Source organism: Seriola aureovittata, chromosome 10, assembly GCF_021018895.1.
Source record: "Seriola aureovittata isolate HTS-2021-v1 ecotype China chromosome 10, ASM2101889v1, whole genome shotgun sequence".
In the NCBI taxonomy this organism is placed as follows: Eukaryota; Metazoa; Chordata; class Actinopteri; order Carangiformes; family Carangidae; genus Seriola; species Seriola aureovittata.
Window position 1 is genome coordinate 2,431,592 of NC_079373.1, and position 20,714 is coordinate 2,452,305.

A 20,714-nucleotide genomic window follows, 5' to 3' on the forward strand; every position below is an offset into this window, starting at 1 on the left:
TAATCTTTAAACTTGTCAATTTATCAAGTGAAATTGAATATGCTATAATTCTCTTTCATTGGTCAAGGGTATGGATGAAGCTCCAGGGAGATTACATCGTATATTAATTTGTATATTTTACAGCTCATTTCAAGCAGATTTCAAATGTGTTCAATGCATTTTCAATAATATATTTAAAAAATATATCCAAAAAGAAATATCAGTCTTGCACATCTCTTACAACCTGTACACAGCACCGACAGGTGACACACCTTAACACACTTTTGTCATTGTGATCAGTCCTTGTCCATGAGCTGTTTGCATTATTTTGTCTAGTCCCTGGGCTGCGATATTAGCAAATCTCCTCTCTGCCATTCAGACTGCTGGAGCTCCATTCCCCAGATGGCCAGCACACGGTGGTGCTGCGCTGTAAAGACGGCCCCACTGCCAACTCCTGGTTCACTGCCATCCACACCAACATTGCTGCCCTGCTGCCACAGACCCTGGCTCACATCAACGCCTACCTAGGAGCCTCGTCCTCGACCTCCACACACCCCCACCTCAAACACATCGGGTGGTTGGCTGAACAGGTATTTTCAGCTGCATTCTATAAAATACATGTGATTACTGGTGTCACGACAACAGAGGAGCAAGGTCTTTTAAACTGAATGTCTGTTCAATATCCTTCAAACTAATTTCACTATAAAGTAGGGTTAGGTTGCCATACCTGGTTTTATTTTGGATCTCTCACATCATCTTTTATCTCTCCTTGATATTTTTTACTAGTAAAGAGAGCAAAACAAAATATTGATATTGCAAGCATCTCGTTTAGCCAGTACTGACCATTGCTTTCGCCATTTAAAGAATAGTTCAGCATTTGGGAAATCTGTTTATCTGCGTTAGAGGAGAAGATAGATACCACTCTCATGGCTCAATATGAAGCTAGAGCTAGCTTAGCACAAACAGTGGAAGCAGAAGGAAACAGCAAGCCAGGCTCTGTCCAAATGTTAAAAACAAAAAAAACAGCATCAGTGAAGCTTATAATTAACATGTGAGTCATTTGTTTAATCTTTGTGACACATCGTTGTTTGACAGTGGGTTATTTGCAGGAACCTTTTGAAGCCCCCCTTTTTCTTGTCTTTATGCTAAGTGCCTGCTGGCTTCAGCTCACAGCATACAAACATGAAAGTGATATTGATCTTCTCTTGTAGCTAATTAATTGCATTTGGCCCAAATAATCAAACTATAAATGTTGTTTTTATCAGCACATGCCTAGATGGTCGTATGGGAATACACAAGGAAGCACACTCTTCCTGTGTGCTGCTGCAGTTCTGACGTTTGAGCAGAGATGGCAGCCTGTATGTTTGAGGTCTTGGTACATACAGTGATAATGGAAGCCTATAGGGGACTATATTAAAATGATAATGTAAACTTGAAAAGAAAAATAGTTGTATTTGTATCATAATTTTCCACATATGTATGTTATTTGAGTAAAAATGCAGTAATCCAGTTTTCATTCTCACATTCTCATGTGGGCGTCTATGACCATGTTAAAATTAAAATGGTCCACTCTACATCCGCTTACAACTTTGAAAATCAAATGTCTAATTGCTTTTCCATATTCATTTTAATATGGTCATAGACGCCCTGAAAGTCACACTTACACATGTGTACACAATATAGTCCCCTATAGACTTTCATATCACTGCATGTACCAAGACCCCAAACATACAGGCAGCCACACAGCAGCACACAGGAAGAGTGTGTTTCCTTAAATTGAAACACATTCAATCCACATCCAGGGACAAGACTCTTACTCTGAAAAAACATCTTTTCACTTTGATGAAGTGTTCATTCAAGGTCATGTTGAATGTATGGATGTGTGGCTCTGTTTATCTTGACCGGGCTCAAACAGGAAACACCAATGGGAGTTTCCGTTGCGTTACACTATTTCCTGTAGAGCCCACCTTCTCACCACAGTTGTACTCACAAACACACTGTCTGGTTTAATGTCGTTGCTTCTCAGTTGAACTCCACCAACGCTGCAGTCGCTCAGTGTAACTCCTGTCCAGCTGTACGCTATCAAACTACATCACTATACCTTCACTGTACCCTCAACCTGTCAGTCTGCACACTACACCACATCACTATGCCTGTGCCAGTCTCACCACATCAGTATATCTGTTCACCATCAAAACAATCACTGGACCTGTTGTCCCTCCCTCCAGGAAATAGACCACACCATGATTCGCTGTTACTGATGGATTTCTTCATCTTCTGCACTTCTAACGGCAGCATCATCACCACTGTCAAACTAATTAGATACATAACATTGTACAAAATAAACACACACTCATATTGCAATAAACTACAGAAACTTAACTATAAACATACACTACAACACATAAGCATGTAAATAAACACCTCGCTGCCTTCACATGACCAAGAGGGAATGAATGGATCTGTGTCACCTTTTAATTTAAACATTAACGGACTACAAAAACCAATTGTCTGTCAACTTCATGTGTTTCTCTGAAGGAAACTGTTCCAACTTAAAGTGTCCCCGAGCAACACAGGCACAAACTCAGTTCCTGCATCCTGCATCAAGCCAATGCAAATAAAACATATCATATAATCACATATCATAAAATAAATCATATAAATAATGTGTGCCAACAAAACTTATCAAATGATAACATTTATTTTTTACTGTGTCAATCTGCATTATACCTGCACCCATACCCTGTTGTAGTTTATACCCCATCAAACGAACTATACCCAACACCTGTACCAACTGTATCAAACAACATGACTATAACATACCCAATACCCCATGGTAGTTTATACCCCACCAAACTATTTTTTAATTTTTTCACATTTAATAAGTGAATAATTAGGTTTATACATCATCAGCACAACTGAACCCATCTGCTCCATGTTCTAGCACACACCATTCTCATAGGGCTGGAGAGAGTGGCCGGGGGAACCTGGGTGCATTGCTGCCTTTGACCTCTGACATCTCCGCTGACTTTCCTCCTCAGGTCCAGCTGGACGGTGGACGGCAGCAGTATAGGCCCGTGGTCATGGCGCTGACGGAGAAGGACATCCTGCTGTTTGAATCGGTGCCGTGGAGCAGAGAGTCCTGGTCCATGCCTCTGCTTACACACCCACTGCTAGCCACCAGGTAAAGACAACAGACAGCAGGGAGTTTTCCCACAACTGTAAAATGGGTTTATGATTCCTTTGTTTTTCAGAACTGATGTTTATATTTACATTAAAATGCGTTTGAATGGGACATTTTTGCAAGTAAACTGTTGATTCTCTGCAAAGCATCAGTAAATGTTCAAACAGCACATCAGCTGACTGTTGAGCACTGGGCAGGACTTTTCATCTAATAAAAAAATCTAACACCATATGTTCAACAAACTGTAATGTATGGTAAGTACCTTGAGGTTTACAGTTTCAAATGTGAGATATGAAACTGAAACGTGAAGGGGAAACTTCAGCAGGGAACCCCACCCTCCAAAAGTACAGGAAAGTACACTGACTAGACCAGTAAATGCTGTGGGTCAGTCACCTCAGAGACCAGGATCCTCAGAGACCAGGATCCTCAGAAACCAGGACCCCTCACCAACTTTAATAAGCAACTTAAGACGACATGAGCAAATTCTATCAGGAGTCTTATGCGAGATGACTTTTGAGGATGTGAAGTGTGCCTGTGTTTTCATCTCTCTCTCTCTCTCTCTCTCTCTCTCTCTCTCTCTCTCTCTCTCTCTCTGTCTGTCTCTCTCTCTCTCTCTCTCTCTCTCTCTCTCTCTCTCCAGACTGGTTCATTCGGGCAGTGCGCGGGGATCTCCCGCCCAGGGCTCAGACCTGGTGTTTGCCACTCGGACGGGCACAGGACGGGGCATCGAGTCCCACGTCTTTCGAGTGGAGACCCACTGGGATCTGTCTTCGTGGACGCGAGCATTGGTGCAGGGGGCACATGCTGCCGCAGAGCTCATCAAAGAAGTCTCTATTGGTGAGTGTGGGTGTGTGCTGTAGGTGATTAGTCTGTGGTAAGAGTTTGACATCAGTCCCATCGGTCCCATAATTCCCTACGCAGACTGCATTACTCTCCCTCTAACCAGTACTGCACACTCTTATGCTACTGTAACGACATCTCAGTAACACCTTGAGGGAATTTCTTCAGATTTGGCACAAACATTCACCTGCACTCAAGAACAAACTAGTTAGACTTTGATGGCCAAAGGTCAAAGGTCAGTGTGACCTCACAAAACACTTTTCGGCCATTCCTCAAGACTTCACACAACAATTCTGACAAGATTTCACACAAATGCTTCATATTTTCTCTGACTCTGGAAAAACAGAGATGTAACCTGAAACTAGTCTGAATGGTGAAGGCAGACGACCACGAGGAGGGGATTCTAGTTTTTAAGATATAGTTTGTAGCATTGTTCATCATTATTCATCATTATTATACTGATTTACATAATGTTATAATATTGTAGGTGTTGATTACAGCTGAGCAATGAACCCAATTTATCAACATTATGAATCTTCATTTATCCTCACAAATGTTCAATAAATAAAGTGACAAAAGCTCCAACAAACAGTGACATCCACAAGTAGAAAGTACATTTATTCACACACTGGATGAAAATGCAATTTGGCAACATTTGTACTTTACTTGATTATATATTAAGTAAGTAAAGTTTATTTATGTAGCACCTTTCACAGATAAAAATCACAAAGTGCTTCACAATAAATAGTAAAAGACATGGAAACACAGTGGGGAGACTTAAGATCAGACCGACATAAAAACCCTCGCCAACAGAGTCTTCAACTGCTTTTTAAAAGAATCATCAGAATTTAAGCAATGTAAAAATGGAGGCAGTGCATTCCACAGTCTGGGTGCCACTGCTTGAAAGGATTTAATGTTACGTAATACCTCGTATCCTCTAAGTCTCAGAAGGAATTATTGCATTGTTATTCCTCTTTATACATTTAACATTGCCGCACAGTAGATTACATAGTTCGGCTTTATGCTCCTTCTCAGCCACTGCGTTCCTCCAAGGAATGATGTCTGCCAGACTGTTCTGGTCTGTGGTTCCCTGATGGTGGAACAAGCTACTGAACACTATCAGAGCAGCAGCGTCTCTCTCTGTCTTCAAGACTCAGAGACAGAGAGACCTCCTCTCCAACACCTCTAACACCCTGACATGTCTAACTAGCTCTGACTATCAGCTCTACCTGCACTTCTTTTCTTCATCTCTGTGCACTTATTAAATAGTTGTAGAACTTACTACTGACACCAAGGTCTGTACTGCGCTGAAGCTTTAGTGATGTCCTTCACTTGTGTGACGCTTTGGATAAAAGCGTCTGCTAAATGGGTAAATGTAAATGTGATGTGAATGGGCTCCACCAAGCTTCAATATTTTAATGCAGCTTATGCGTTAATGGATCTGTTATAATAATCAAGTATGATATGATATGTAAATGTAATGATATGACACCGACAGGACAGTGGGTATTAATTAGTACTTTTTATTCAAGGTCTTTTTAAAGTCATAGAGAATGTAATAAATTACTGTTACAGTTGAACAAAGACAATGTGTCCCCTCTCCCTATTATAGTGTTACTGTACCATGTTTGTGATCACAGTCGATTTCCTAACCGATTACATTTACATACACATGAATTCAATGTGACCCTCTCTTAGTCTAGAGAATGTTCTCCAGTGTCAAATGATGTATAAGGTCTTTAATCCATAGCCTGAAAGCTGGAGGAAATGTATCCCTTCACTGAAGCAGTATAAGACAGAAGCTATTGTATTTTTTACCGGGTGAGTAAGATGTGCATCTTGTGGAGTTACTCCAAAATATTGTAGTAACAGGTTCTCTGGGTTCCTCCAAAACATCTGAGAAGGGTTTTAAATATTGACTGCCAGAAACTATTTGGTTTTGGACAGAACCATATCAGATGTGAATGAGTGGCCGGTGCGTACATGCATCCCTCACACACAGGATCGACAGTAGGCATGAATTTGTGATATTGTTAATGTTATATTATTGCTACTGTGTAGTGAGCCAGAATGAGACACGTGGTCGCTAATAATTTATCTTGGGAAAGGTTTTAGGTCATATGTCGTAGCCCTAGTGTTGAATTGGATTGTGTGTGTTTGTTCTTGTTCTATTCTTGTTTTATACACATTTGAGACAAGTTACATGTGGTTTGTGTCAGTATACACGGGGCAGCCGCAGTGTGTTAGAGTGTGTATGAAGATCATCAGACAGAGGATTTGGGTTCACCTGATCCATGAAATCATCACATTTACAAGTGAATGTCAAACAGAAGTATTTGTTCACAAACTAAATCCTGTATACAGCTTCTACCTGAGTCTTTTTTTTCCATAAGCTCAGATAAAATATTTCTATGTATATAGGCCTTTAAATGCCAGGGTACTCTGACTGTAACAGGAAGCTCCTGACAGTAACTGGCTCGCTCACACTCACAGTGTGCAGCAGCTCAGAAAGAGCAGCTCTGTGCAGGAAAAGCAGCAGTGGGAGCCAGCAGAGGGGAATGTTTCCACTCTGTGCAGAACAATAGTTGGCTGATGTAAAAGCCTCAGCCTTTTTTTTTTTTTTTTCCCTCCTTCCCTGTCCTGCTGCTACACAAACACACAGTTGTGCAGGGATATTCAGGCCTTTCAGGTTACAGTCATGCACATTAAAATGCTTTCAGGTCAAATGACCTCGCAGTGGAAGCTGCAACAGGCTGGATTTTCATATGGAAGATACACTTGTCTCTGAGGCGCAGCAGAAAAGTCACATCCAGTTTCATTCAGATGCTGAACAGATATTGTCACTGATGGGATTTGTGTTAATACAGGAAGTTAACAACATCCCAATGTTGGATAGACATGCCTTCTTTCCCAGGATCTGAGGGTTGCCCACCAAAACTCTCACCCCTCCCCCACCCCCCACCTCCCACCCCAATCACCCAACCAGGCTGAGCAAACCCCCTCCTGAAAAGCCAAGCCTCCCTCTCCACCACTCAGCCGCCAGGCTTGTCCCGGCGGATCTGGTCCTTGTCCCCGCTCTGGGCCCCCCAACCCCATCCCCACCCACATACACACATACACACACACACCACGCCACACATACACAAGCTCCTCTTTCTTCTTGGTCCCTTTTTCTTTTTGTGTGCGTGTGTCTGTTCAAACACAGACTTCAGATCAGACCATGGTCTCTGGTGAAGAATCTTCTGCCTCATCTGTATCTAACATTGCTCAGCTTCCAAGTAAAGACTATTTGTTCTTGTACTTGAAATGTAGTGGAGTCAAAAGCACGGTATTTGTCTTTGAAGTGTAGTGGAGTAAAAGTCAGAAGTTTACAAATGATAACACTCAAGTAAAGTACAGATACTAGAAAAATATACTTAAGTACTGTACTCAAGTAAAAGTAATTCATTACTGTCCACCACTGTCTCTCACACACACATACGTACACACACACACACACACTAAGTCATTACTTTTAAAAAAAAATTTTAAAAAAACCCTGCTTACCCATCCACCTGCTACTCTCTCTCTCTCTCGCCCCTTCCTCCAGGTTGCACGTTGAACAGGCAGGATGTTCGGCTCACGCTGCACTATGAGAAGGGCTTCACTGTGACGAGGGAGCCGGCCGACCCTCCCGGCGGCGCCGTGCTGTTCAGATACCCCTACGAGAAGCTGAAAATGTCCGCTGACGACGGAATACGCAACCTTTACCTTGACTTTGGGGGTCCGGAGGGAGAAATGGTGAGTTTCCTGTGCGCTGCAATAAACCATCTATCAGGGAAGTGGTTTTCAACAATGAGGAGTCATTTGTCATATTTTCTCTAGAAAATAGAAAAGAACTTTATTTGCAGTGAACACAACAGACTGGGTCCAGAAACAATTAACAGTATGACCAAGGAGAGTATAGATACAGATCAGATTTTAAATTTAAGCCAATACTTTATGAATATTTTAGATTATTTTCTTTTACATCTTTATGACTCTTTCCTGTCCCATCTCTCCTTCCTGTTCCCTCCTTCACCCTTTCCTCCCTCTTCTCATGCCGCAGGTATTTGACCTCCATTCCGGTCCAAAGCCGGTGGTGTTCGTCCTCCACTCTTTCCTGTCAGCCAAGCTCACTCGTATGGGCCTGCTGACGTGAAGCAGCCGACGGCAGCAAGTGTGGATGAGAGGACAGTTCCCAGGCACAGCGGGGAGGGGGGAGGACGTCCTTAAAATGCTGATATATGGGGGTTAACTTTTTATTTTCATTCTATTTTTTTTTTTTTTCCCAGTTTCTCCATTCACAGCTGAAGTTAGGCCTGATGTGGCACTGCAGGGAAGGGTTAACCCAGGAGTTGTATTGTTGATTGTCTCAAAAACGTGCCTTCTCTCCCGACGTCTCCTTGCCGCCTCTTGCGCTCGTTTCTGCTGCAAGATCAGGTGAAAGTTGGTGGCACTTTGCTTGAAGTCAGTTACAATATGCAAAAAAAAAAAAAGCTATTAACAATCTCATAACATTCCATGTGATAACAAATTAAACTTCATTATAATGGAAGTAAATAACAAGAGCTAAGATGTGTGATGTGTTTATGAGATTACATCACCAGTGCACTTCAAGCAACGTGTTACTAAAAATATTAAGGAAAGAAGGATTTTTTTAGACAATTAATACACAGCCAAGCACAGATTGGTAAATGCTCCCTGTTTTTACTCTCTGCCTATCATTCCACGACAGCCTTCTAATGTACTTTGGGCTCTTTTTAATGTATTTGTTTGTATTTGTGTTGACATGTGAGTGCTGTTGTAGAGTCAGAATGCAGTTGATTGTTAATTCACAGAGATTGTGTGTGTGGGTGTGTGTTTTTTGTTACCTCTTTAGGACCTTTTCCAGTATAAACACCAACCATGTTGGGACCAGTCGTCCTCACGGGGACCGGAGCCCGGTCCTAATGAGGCACAATGTCATTTCTGACTGAATGGAAGTCACTGCGTGTGTGTGCGTGTGTGTGTGTGTGTGTGTGTGTGTGTGTGCGCGTGCGTGTGTGTGTGCGTGCGTGCGTGTGTGTGTGTGTACGCGTGTGCGTGTCTCTACTACATGTGTCTGTTGGCTTGATAGTGTGCCTGCTGTCTGACAGACTCACCTTTTAGCACATTATCCCAAACTACTGTTGTAATCAGGATCGCCAACTGTGCCTTTTCACATGTAGTCAAAGACACTCTGTAGTTTTTTCCTTTTATTTCACACAATAAGAGAATTTTAAGCTTTCAACATGCACAAGCAATAGTATTACTCTTATAGTGTAAACTATATTACTTTGTTTTTATGCCATTTGTTTTTTTATGTGTGTATATCTCATGATAGCATGACTTCCTGAAATTGAACTCAGATGATGATATATGACATGACCGTGTGTTACGTCCTTCACCTGTACTACCATGTCGTCTCCGTCTCATTGTCGCTATCATCTCATTCCACTTCTCTTGAAATTACTGGTCTCTTGTTACCATTCTACAAGCATCATCATTTATCTGGCGAAGGACTGTTTAATAGGTTTGTCTCAAGGTGGGCCATCACATGACAGAGGTACCAATGTATTTTTTATAATCTAAACTGTAACGTCAATATATTTATAATGTATAAACAGAGATAAAATAATAGGAAATAGCCTAAAAATGGAAACAAAAGACCAAACTCCAGCAGGAAAGAAATTCTGCTGCATGTAGACAAGGTACGTCAGAGACAACAGATAAGAAAAATGTAGTGTTCGCCATATTCTTGCTGTTTACTTCCCTGAGAAAAGCAAAAAAAAGACAAAAATGTTGTCAAATGTTCAAATAAAATGCACATAGTTGGCTAATTCTGAATAAGTTTGCAAGTAGGAGTAACAGTGGAGGATTTTTGTTTTTTATCTTTCTCTTAAGTCCAAAATTTCACATTTAGCAGTTTGATAATTATGGACTCTGGTGCACACAGATGTCGTCTGTTTCCAGTGTTCATTCAGTCCTTGCTTCACCAAGGCACCGGTCCTTAATTAGTCATGTGATGAAAATTGCTGATAAAGACAGTGAGATGCAGTTGAAAAGCTAATAAATGGACCAAGAGATAAAGTTATTTGGCAAACTGCTGTTAAACTTGACTCAAACTAAAACCCAGTTGCAGACCTTATTATTTCTGTCAATACTAATCACCATCTCAGCTTTAGGTTCAGTATGCCCACGTTAGGTTCATTATTTGTGTCCCTAAAATCGAGGTGAGTTAAAGTGAGCTAAACTAACTACAGTCCTCCTCCCTTCAGTTCATCTGTTCAGTCCAGTGCCTGTGTTGAGACTTGACACATTAATGAGTTCAACATAACTGCATGGTACATGCTGCTGGTTACCCTTCAGCAGAGCCTCAGAGTTCATTTAGACCTCAAACAATGTACCATTGTATCCACTGACCTTGTAACATAGGAAAGCCCTTGTGTCCTCGGATAAGGAACACAATCACCTATCTGAAGGACCTCTATTCTATTTTGGACTCTGATGTCCTTGTGATGGTTTGAAAAAGGCTTGTTGGCTTGTTTAGGAGAGCTAAAATGTGTAAGCATATATTTCGTTGAGCTGCGTAGCTTATTCAGGTTATGATTATTGAGTGGCTGTTAGAAGAGAGGCAGACTGCTTCCCTGAAAACGTGTATGTGGGAGGTTTGAGTGATATTTGGCCTGAAATGAAGTCTTCTTCCTGCAACACTTGGAGCAATGGTGAAGTGTTGCATTGCATCATCTTACTTTTCATTTCATTTTGTTTTCTCTAACTTGCTGCACAGATGTGATCGTCTGAAGTTAGTCAACCTTCAGCAAGCTACAGGCCGTCCCTCTTTGAGCTTGATGCACTAAGCTATCAAACCCCTTCAAACCTGTGAATGTACATCTCTGAAAAATGATTTTTTTTTTTTTTTTTTTTTTTTTTTAAATATCTCCTTTCTCTCTATTTCTCAAATCGCGGCTATTCTGTCTATGCAAAGCAATGCTTCAAAGAAGGGGTTTTTGAACCAAAGGTCATATCTGTGGCAGCTTGCGTCCAACACAATCATTAAACTGAAAGGTCACAAGACGATAAAGTGCTGCTGCAACAACCTGTCATATGCAAAGTATTTTAGACTTCCTTCCAAGACACAGTATACAATGTATGATAGCAATGTCATAATCTCAAATGTAAATACCCACCAATAAAACTGTTACAAATTATATAAGTTTGTGTGTGGTTTGTTGTGAAGCTTTGGACATACTTATATGTTATATTGTGTATTTGATTTCATTCACTGTGGGTGTACTACTGCTACAGCACCACCGGGTGGTGACAGCCGCAGTCCATTAAAGCATCTGCTACTGTTGTTTCCATTCGTCAAGTTGCTAGTTTTAGCCGTACAACTGGAAAATATAAATCTTGTCTTCAAATGAAAGTTTTTTCAATTATAATTTATGTTGATAATGTCCATTTTATGGTATGCTAGTCATTGCGTGTTATATTTTGAAAGTTTAAACCGGAAGTTATCTTTGTGCGCGCAAGCTTGTCGGTAGACGCAGTGTTACTGTGGTTTTGTTGGGTCGATGCAGAACTGTCATCTTTGCTAGCTTGTCATGTCAACCCGTCACCTCACAACACAGGGCTGTTAACGAGTGCATCTTTTCACATATCCACATTTGGCGAGGATAGAAATCTGGGTGGATAGCAGAAGAGTGAGATGAAATGACAACGTCAACATTGCAGGTACGTTAGGATATTAGCTAGCTAACGTTAGCTTGCTACAACTGGACATAACTTGGCTTATTTCACCATACAGTAGCCTTGAATGCAAGCTAACTTGCTAGCAAAACAGCTGACGCCAAAGCCCGCTGACATTGTTGGCAACCCAGTTCAGTTAACTCAACCAGCAAACAGTACTTCCATTGTCTTGAAAATAACATTACCATAAACATATTCCTCTAACCTTACTGTACTTGCTAACTACATAATGTAGAAATAATCTAGATAAATTCTGGTGTGAGTCATGAGTTTGTGGATTGCTAACTAACGGCAACCCCCAGCTGGAGGATGTTTATAACGGTGCCAGCCCGTTAGCTGGGCTGTGGCTCCTGCTTACAGACGGAGACAACTAAGATTTACGTTATGGATCATTTTATTTGGGTAATTGGCTTAAGAAACAGCACAGTGATTTTTGTTGTATAAAAAGGAAGGAAGTTTAGTATGATCCTATTGTATGATATTATTTGTTTAACTTATGCTTTGTTTTGGTTGAAGCTCCAGTGTCCACATGTGCAGACTGATATGATGATGACTAACGTGTATATTCCCTGCCCTTATTTCTGTCTCCACCCCCAATCCATCTCACACCTGTCTTCTGACATTATTTCCCTGCATTTATTGCAGAAAGCGATTGATCTTGTGACTAAAGCCACAGAAGAAGACAAGGCAAAGAATTATGAGGAGGCCTTGCGCCTGTATCAGCATGCTGTGGAGTATTTCCTACATGCCATCAAATGTGAGTACAGGAAGTTAAAATACCTGTCCTACCTGAACGTTTACAGTCTTCCATTGGTAAAAACATTGGTGGGTTTTATTCACATTTATTCACATTTCATGGAAATGAATATTTCCTTCAGATGAGGCCCACAGCGACAAGGCAAAGGAAAGCATACGAGCTAAATGCATGCAGTACCTGGACCGAGCAGAGAAACTTAAAGACTACCTGAAGAATAAAGACAAACAGGGCAAGAAGCCTGTCAAGGAGGCTCAGAGCAATGACAAGTATGCTGTTGTTTTCCTGCTCTTTCAGTCAACATGTTCAAGTGTCAAATTCAAGTAGTGGGCTTTTCTGTATTTTTATGTGTCGGTTTGCATTCTAGGAGTGATAGTGACAGTGAGGGTGAAAACCCAGAGAAGAAGAAACTGCAGGAGCAACTTATGGGTGAGTGGGCATGCATGGATTCAATCATTCCTCATGGGTACAAATTAAATCTATTTGCTTTTTTGTTTTTTTTCTCTTTTTTTCCTGTTTTGTGGCCTTTTTTCATTGGTTCAAAAACAAGACAAAAGGGTTTGTTGATACAACAAAGATTGAAACAGAGTCAAAATATGAACAAACAGATGGAGAGAGAGACAGAGAGATACAGGGGTTGTGATATGCACAATTTGACATGCAATTACTGCAATTTCAGTTGGATAGGGTTATACGGTAGTAGGGTTATAGGGTATGGTATATTATGTATTGATTGTGGTGATGAATATGAAAAGAAAATGTTCTGTCAGTTACAGTGTATGAATGTGGATGTGAGGGTCTTGGCAGAGCTAGAGGGTTGTTTAATCTACAGATGTAGTGGTGGGGAAATGAATCTATTTGATGTTTGTGTGTTATTGAGTATTCTGTGAGGAAGACTGCACTGCTAAAGAGAGAGAGACATAAGACTTAATCAAGTCAGTTTTTACTAGCAGCTGTAGTAGTGATGTTGGAAGTTATGAGGTCTTATTAGTGCCAGGTATACAGGTTTGTTGTTGCCATCAAAGAGTTTCTTCAGTCGGCATTTCAAGGTCGTAAAGATCTTAATGATGATCTGCCTCTGTGTCCAGGTGCTATTGTAATGGAGAAGCCCAATGTCAGGTGGAACGATGTGGCTGGACTGGAGGGGGCCAAGGAGGCTCTGAAGGAAGCTGTCATCCTGCCCATCAAATTCCCTCACCTCTTCACAGGTACTGTTGGATCTTCTGTTTACACCCACTAATTATCATATATCCGTGATAGGTGATATTATGTAGGTTGAAACATCTCTTATGTTTCAGTTTGATAAATGTGTGTGTGTGTGTGTGTGTGTGTGTGTGTGTGTGTGTGTGTGTGTGTATATGTATATGTGTCTAATAATGCATATGAAAAATCTTGTATATGGCAGGAAATATCGCAATATTCGTACATTTGGAGCTGAAATTGATCTACAGTATACTTTGGCACCAATTATTTATAAAACAAAAATGCCAAACCTCTGATTTCAGCTTCTGCTACTTTTCTTTGTTACTTTAATTTGATACTTTTCAGACTGAACAGACTTCAGTCTATCCGAAGTCTGTTGTTGGTTACAACATTCAGTGGACATTTTTCACCAATTTCTTTCGATTTATAGACTGTCAATGGATCATTTGAAAAAATAATTTAGAGACAAATCAACAGTGAGAATTAGTCACAGTCGTAGTTCAGTCTAAGTGCATAATAATTGAAAAGTTACTTGAGTTTGGAAATATCATTCTAGCCTTACTTGTGCTGCTCCTCCTTTGATAAAAGCTTTTGATTGTTAGTTGGTACAGCAGTAAATGTTTTCATGTTAATCTCCATCCCTGATTTATCGCCGTCATTGTTTGTCCTGGACTGCTGGAATGGACTACTGGATGCTACTGTAGTGATTTGTTCCCTAGTAAGACCCACGGTCTCTCTGTCCTTAGGCAAGCGAACTCCCTGGAGAGGCATCCTGCTGTTCGGTCCTCCAGGGACGGGGAAGTCGTACCTGGCCAAGGCCGTGGCCACAGAGGCCAACAACTCCACCTTCTTCTCTGTCTCTTCCTCAGACCTCATGTCCAAGTGGCTGGGAGAGAGTGAGAAGTATGTCCGTCTGAAATGACTGCATTATAAACAGGGAGAGAGAGGACATGTGGTCGTTTTGCAGTAATTACACATTAGTGGCTTATTTTTAAAGCTGATAAATCAGAGTTTACACCTACCCCCCACCCCCCCACCTCCCAGTAAACCCATTTCCAGTCCAGCCCAGCAGTATTCAGGGACACTCTTCATCAATATAAACTGCTCCTCCTTTAAATTTGCTGTCCCTGTGTCTCTCAGCCTCGTTTTCTCCTCCTCTCCTTGTGTCTCCCAGGCTGGTGAAGAATCTGTTCGACCTGGCTCGCCAACACAAGCCCTCAATCATCTTCATTGATGAGGTGGACTCGCTCTGCGGCTCCAGGAATGAGAATGAGAGCGAGGCTGCCCGTCGCATAAAGACAGAGTTCCTGGTCCAGATGCAGGGTGAGCCAAAGATGAGATGAGGAAAGAGAACAATCAGACTGACGTACAATAATAATGCACAGTGAAGACTCTGCAGAATCAAATAATATATTATTATATACTGTATAAGTGACAATAGAGAAGTCATCTGACATATGAAAATCCCCTGCGTGGACACCGAGGGAAGCAGGAAGTGCTCATGTTGACTGAAGCTCTCTGGTTTTGTAGGTGTGGGAAACAACAATGATGGTATCTTGGTGCTGGGAGCCACCAACATCCCCTGGGTGCTAGATGCTGCCATTCGCAGAAGGTCAGAAGTCACTACAGTACTCAGATTAGTCTCACTCTGAGTTTGTTTTACAGGGTTTTTTGGGGGGTCATTCAAATAATAACAGTTCATTTTATTACAAAGTTGAGTTACATTCATCTCGGTCAGTTAAAGGAAACATTTCCCTGTACGTGTACATTATGATTCAGGGCAACTGGAACAGGATCTTTGTTAAATAAAAGTAGTTTTAAATGCCTGTGATGACTCTTACGTCTTCACATTGTTACTTTAAACCATTTTCCTCTCAAATGCAAAAGGACCACAAGTTATTGACAAATAGAACTGGAGAGGTGTAACAAAAAGCAACTGAACTCTTTTAACACAACAATTTCTTTGTTGCAAAGACAACAACGAAGTTGGGCTCGTCCACACGAATACGTTTAATACGTTTAAAACAAAATCAATCCGTCCAGACGAGCATTTTAACTCCGCATCAGAAATAATCTCTGTCCACACTAACACACATGAAAACACATATCACATGACTATTGTCTACTCTGCAGCTGGTTAGTTGCTGAGAACACTTACGAACAAGGAACAGCAAAGACAGTAACATTAAAATGCAGAATTTACCTGCACAACAGCTGCTAGCAAAGCCAACAAGGTCAGTAACTCATTATCCATGTTGTATTCACCACTGGTATTCAAGGCTGATGAGACCCAATCAGGCGAACGTGGGTGTCCCTGTCATTGTTTCTGCCCGTAAACAACTGTTATGTTCAGATACAAACAGATATCTCTGTGTAGTCTGAAATTCAGCTGCAGTCAGTTTTCACAAGCTAAAGCTGTAAAGTCTTCAACACATCAGAAACCTGCACACTGTTGATGTTATCTGTGATTTGAACAGCTGATGAACGTGCGATTGATTGGAACTTGTCCTCTGTCACGTGGACAGATTTGAGAAGCGTATCTACATCCCTCTGCCGGAGGAGCCAGCTCGGTCTCAGATGTTTCGTCTTCATCTGGGCAACACGCCACACAGCCTGAGCGAGGCTGACCTGCGGCAGCTCGCCCGCAAAACAGACGGCTACTCTGGAGCCGACATCAGCATCATCGTCCGGGACGCGCTCATGCAGCCGGTCAGGAAGGTCCAGTCTGCCACGCACTTCAAAAAGGTGAGCTCATGTTAAATTTGCAAAACTTCATGTCAGATTTTTACAGTTTTTACATTTATCATTAGTGTTGTGCTTTTTTTTCTTGTTGCTACTCCTGCAGGTTCGCGGCCCATCCAGAAGCAACAACCAGGTGATGGTCGACGACCTCTTGACTCCTTGTTCCCCTGGCGACCCTGCAGCCATAGAGATGACCTGGATGGATGTGCCTAGTGATAAGCTACTGGAGCCCATAGTCTGCATGGTGAGTGGTCTTCAGACCTGCATTGATCCGCTGCCTCCGTAACAACAAGACACACCTGAACAGAACATCCCGTCTGTAAGAAGGAAGCTGTGGGTGTGTTTGATGACAGATGCAGATGTGATTATGAAACAGGCTCAGCAGTGTTAATACTGCAGACATAGATGAGAGAATATTGATGAGGATTTTTGTTGAAAGTTTTTCAGTTCCCTTTGTCCAAAGGACAAGAAGTGATTGCAAGGTGCCGTCAACAACTGTTGTTAACCTAAGATTGTTAGCAAAACACAAAGATCCCTAGCACAGCTTAAAACTGGACAAGTCCTCAGTGAGTCAGATGATATTATCAACAGTCCCACATATGTTCTCTATGACCATTTTAAGCTCATGTCATCAGGAATGTGTTTTAGATTTCCTGCAGCCATTAGACTCATGTACACTGTTGTAAATCCTGGTCTATTTAAAATCTCACTAATATTTGCAGTTTTACATTGTTTCTATGTGTGTAAATGAATTGTCTTTGAGGCATTTGTTTGTAAACACTTGACTTAAATTGAGGGACAAACAAAGAGTTTTGAACTGAATTGGTTTAATATATTAATATGCCACAATACCAGGAGCAGTTTCACCAAGCTGTGTCAGACTGGTCTGTAGTGTTGGTCCAGTCTTCATGTTGCTCACAGATCAGTCTGATGTTTGTCAGACTGTTTCACTAAAATAAAGACTGACTCATTTTAAGATAAAAACATTAGACAGTCCCAGGCTAACTCAGGTCTAAGACCAATGTTGATATTGTTGTGGAGAGAGCAAAGAGAAGAGAAAGAGTTTTTAGAAACCAAATCAGATTTTTATTTTACTCAAAGTAAAACGTCCTTGTTACTGTTGAATTCTTCCAAATGACAATTTGTCCAAAAGACAAAACACTTTCTACTGAGGTAAACAGAGCTAAGCAGTTGTATGCAGTTCCTTGGTCGGCCATTTTTTTTTATTTTAAAATCTTAATTTACCCAGAATTCATAGTACCACAGTCCAGTTTGAGATCAAGAGTCAAGAACTAAACTGCTTTGTGCAACAGATGAATTTAGATTCTTAAGTCTGAATGTTAAATCTAAGACACAGTCACAGTCTGTCTTTGTGAAACCGGACCCTGGTTTAGGTTTTACTGCATCCATAGAATCAGGTCCTATGTTAAAGGTGCACTGTAGTTTGAAATAACATTAATAGATCAAGAGTAGATTGTTTTCTGATAAATATTCATGAGGTAAAACCACACGATTGATTAGTGTGGAGAAATTAGGTTATTGGTAAAAGATATGTAAACGCACGAAATGATGTAAGTGTGGGATTTACTGTACATTCTATTTTAGTTGCGTAATCTACATTTTCAACATGTTAAGTAGTTTAGAAGAAGAACAGATTTGTGTTCTTCTGTCAGGAGATAAATTGTTGAGAGAATAAATCAACATAGTATAACAGTTACAGACAAAGCTGTTTGTGCTGCTGAAGCTGAGGAAGCTACAGACAGTTTACCAGTGTGAATAAAACAGCTTCAGGAAAACAAATGATTGGATAAAGGAGAGAGGGAGGGTTCCCCAGCTGGGACGGAAACAGGTGTGAGTGATTTTGTAAATCAGATTTAATGGATCATGTTTATATTATAACACGATCCACAAAAACAGAATTCAGAATGGAGATCAGTGATAAAAAATGATTTGTGTCTTTGCTTTCTTTGCAGTCGGACATGCTGCGCTCTCTGTCCACCACCCGTCCCACAGTCAACACTGAAGACCTGCTGAAGGTCAAGAAGTTCACAGAGGACTTTGGGATGGAGGGCTGAGAAATGAGCTCCCCCCCCCCCACCCCCTGCCACACCTCTCCCCGAGTCCAACAGAAGGGTCAAACTGCTCCCATCAACTTGTCTCCCCCGCTACTGCTGTACCATCCCTTCACCTCTCAGCCGAGTGCTTGGTTCTCTGCCTCTCATGGATTTCAAATAAACGACTGGTCTGGTTGAAAAAAAAAAAAAAAAAAAAAAGGACAAGAAATTCTGTATTTCTTACTTGTAATCATCCAGTCCAGTGTTTTTGAATCCTTGGAGGACGTTGACCAAATGCAACAATAGAAAACCTTGGTGTGAGTTAATAGCTGGACAAGAGAGCACCTGTCTTTCCCCCCCATTGAAGACAATGTTCCGTTACAAAGCCACCGCTACAGCGCATTCAAAGAACTTTTCATCTAGCCTGCATCGAAGCAAGGAAATCTGCATTTGAGTCTAAATGCGTCAAGTTTGTCCCTTACTGAGCCGATTCTATCTCTGACTGAAGGACTGTACATTCTGCTGCCGTTGTGCACTTTGCTTTGGATCCGCCATGAAGGACAGTGACGTTCTAAGAAGAAACAAAAGAAGTTAGTTCTCCTGCCAGGCATGCGAGTGTGTGAACGCATCTCAGTGTTTTTATTAAACTTGTGTGTCTTAATGTGTTTGTCTGTATGTTGAGATCCCTGTTATTTTGTTATTTGATGAAGAGGTAAATGAATTGATGATCACTGCCTCCATGTCCCTCTACAGCTCTGTGTCTTTATCAGGCCTGTACCTCTGTGCTAGCAGCTGTTTAAGCTTAGCATTCATCTTCAGTATTTGCAACACAAGAGATGTGCTTGACTGAAAGCCAGACATCATATTTATTCAATCCAAAAACCTTTGAGATGACAGTCTCACCTCATGTCCATTTAGTAGCCGTTTTGGAGCTTTAAATCATCACAGGATCTTGTGCTGTCCTCTCGTCCATATTGGTTCAAATGTCATTCTTGATCTTGGAAACAGTAAGAAAAAAACAAAAACCTCATGACAACGTCCTTTTGGTATCTTCTAGAGCTTTTGATCAGATCACATCATCAAAATGGACGAGAAGTCTTAAAGCGCTCAAACAAGAAGTTGAACATGTGCATCTGAAAGCTCCAGAACAGCCACTAAATAGACCTAAAGTGGTGAGGTTCTTTTCTCGACTGCTATTTCCAGTGGCAAGGATGATCTCTGCTCTTTTTAAATGAGCTCAAATGAATTTCTTTCTGCACTTCATTTCCCAGAATGCACCTGTCTGTCTGTTTTGAATGTGAGCCGTACTAGCAGTCTCTTCTTCAAGGCTGAACTCTCATCTCTTTCAACATGGACACTTTTTGTTGTTTTGTTTTGTCACTATTTATACTACCTGTTTGGTCACACCTGACATGTAACTTGACTAATAGATACAGTCTGTTTACACTTGAAGTGTTTCTTTCATTGGGCTTTCATGATGGAGCTCTAATGAAAGTCTTGTTTTTTTTTGTTTTGGGAGGTAAATACAGAGTTCCTCTCTGAGGCCGACACTACCATATTGTTTCATTACCATGTGTTTTCCTTCTCAAGCTTCAACAGTGTTTGTCCTGTTGTCAACTAACAGACAGAAAGGAGAGCTGGCTAACTCAGTTTTAAATAATCTTTTAAATCAAAAACTGCTATTGGATGTTTATCGTGCACCAACTCTCTGACCTCTCACTGTCACATCAGGACTACAGGCTTGTCTGGCTGACTCAGTAATGGCACTTCTTGTGATAGCTCAGTGCTAGTATCGCTGTGTGTTTGTGGAGGTACATACTGGTTCAGTGGGAGGTCATTATTAACAGTCCTGTAAGGGGACCTAATCTCCGACTGGCCATGTAACCATTACTACTAATTTAACCTGAATTAATAAAAACTGACATTTCAAATGAAAAAAAGGCAGTTGTTGGTTTGACATTTCTCTTATGTTTATTGGTTTAAATACACTTAGGGGCTCTGTTTCAGTATGTTCTCTATTTATTCACAGCCATGTATGAAACACAACACACACCTCCACCAGGTTACACTGATTTCTAATGAGGCCACTGTTTATTTACAGTACACTTTAGGCATCCGATCTGAGGAATATTTCATGTTAGGAAATACACAAACAGCACTCTCACATATG

At 41.1% G+C, this 20,714-nt stretch overlaps 2 protein-coding genes across 2 annotated transcripts in view; both read left to right on the forward strand.

The window, feature by feature from the left end:
• Positions 1 to 11,258, forward strand: part of sntb2 (syntrophin, beta 2) — a 33,820-nt gene extending 22,562 nt beyond the window's left edge. The window contains exons 3-7 of the mRNA XM_056387159.1: positions 359 to 569; positions 3,021 to 3,163; positions 3,804 to 4,000; positions 7,593 to 7,783; positions 8,091 to 11,258. Coding sequence (XP_056243134.1) covers positions 359 to 569; positions 3,021 to 3,163; positions 3,804 to 4,000; positions 7,593 to 7,783; positions 8,091 to 8,183 — 835 coding nt within the window. The 3' untranslated portion in view covers positions 8,184 to 11,258. The remainder of the gene's footprint in view (positions 1 to 358; positions 570 to 3,020; positions 3,164 to 3,803; positions 4,001 to 7,592; positions 7,784 to 8,090) is intronic.
• A 306-nt stretch (positions 11,259 to 11,564) lies between these two features.
• Positions 11,565 to 20,484, forward strand: vps4a (vacuolar protein sorting 4 homolog A). Its single transcript, XM_056387842.1, has 11 exons — positions 11,565 to 11,776; positions 12,437 to 12,548; positions 12,670 to 12,814; positions 12,913 to 12,974; positions 13,634 to 13,753; positions 14,495 to 14,651; positions 14,923 to 15,071; positions 15,279 to 15,360; positions 16,274 to 16,493; positions 16,594 to 16,734; positions 18,464 to 20,484. Exons 1-11 carry the CDS (start codon positions 11,756 to 11,758, stop codon positions 18,563 to 18,565), a joined length of 1,311 nt encoding a protein of 436 aa, XP_056243817.1. The 5' UTR covers positions 11,565 to 11,755; the 3' UTR covers positions 18,566 to 20,484.
• The last annotated feature ends 230 nt before the right edge of the window (positions 20,485 to 20,714 follow it).

Coding starts and splice junctions, on each gene's coding strand:
- vps4a (XM_056387842.1), top strand. CDS start 11,756: ATGACAACGTCAACATTGCAG. Junction 13,754..14,494: donor ATTCCCTCACCTCTTCACAG/GTACTGTTGGAT, acceptor CTCTGTCCTTAG/GCAAGCGAACTCCCTGGAGA. Junction 16,494..16,593: donor CTGCCACGCACTTCAAAAAG/GTGAGCTCATGT, acceptor CTACTCCTGCAG/GTTCGCGGCCCATCCAGAAG.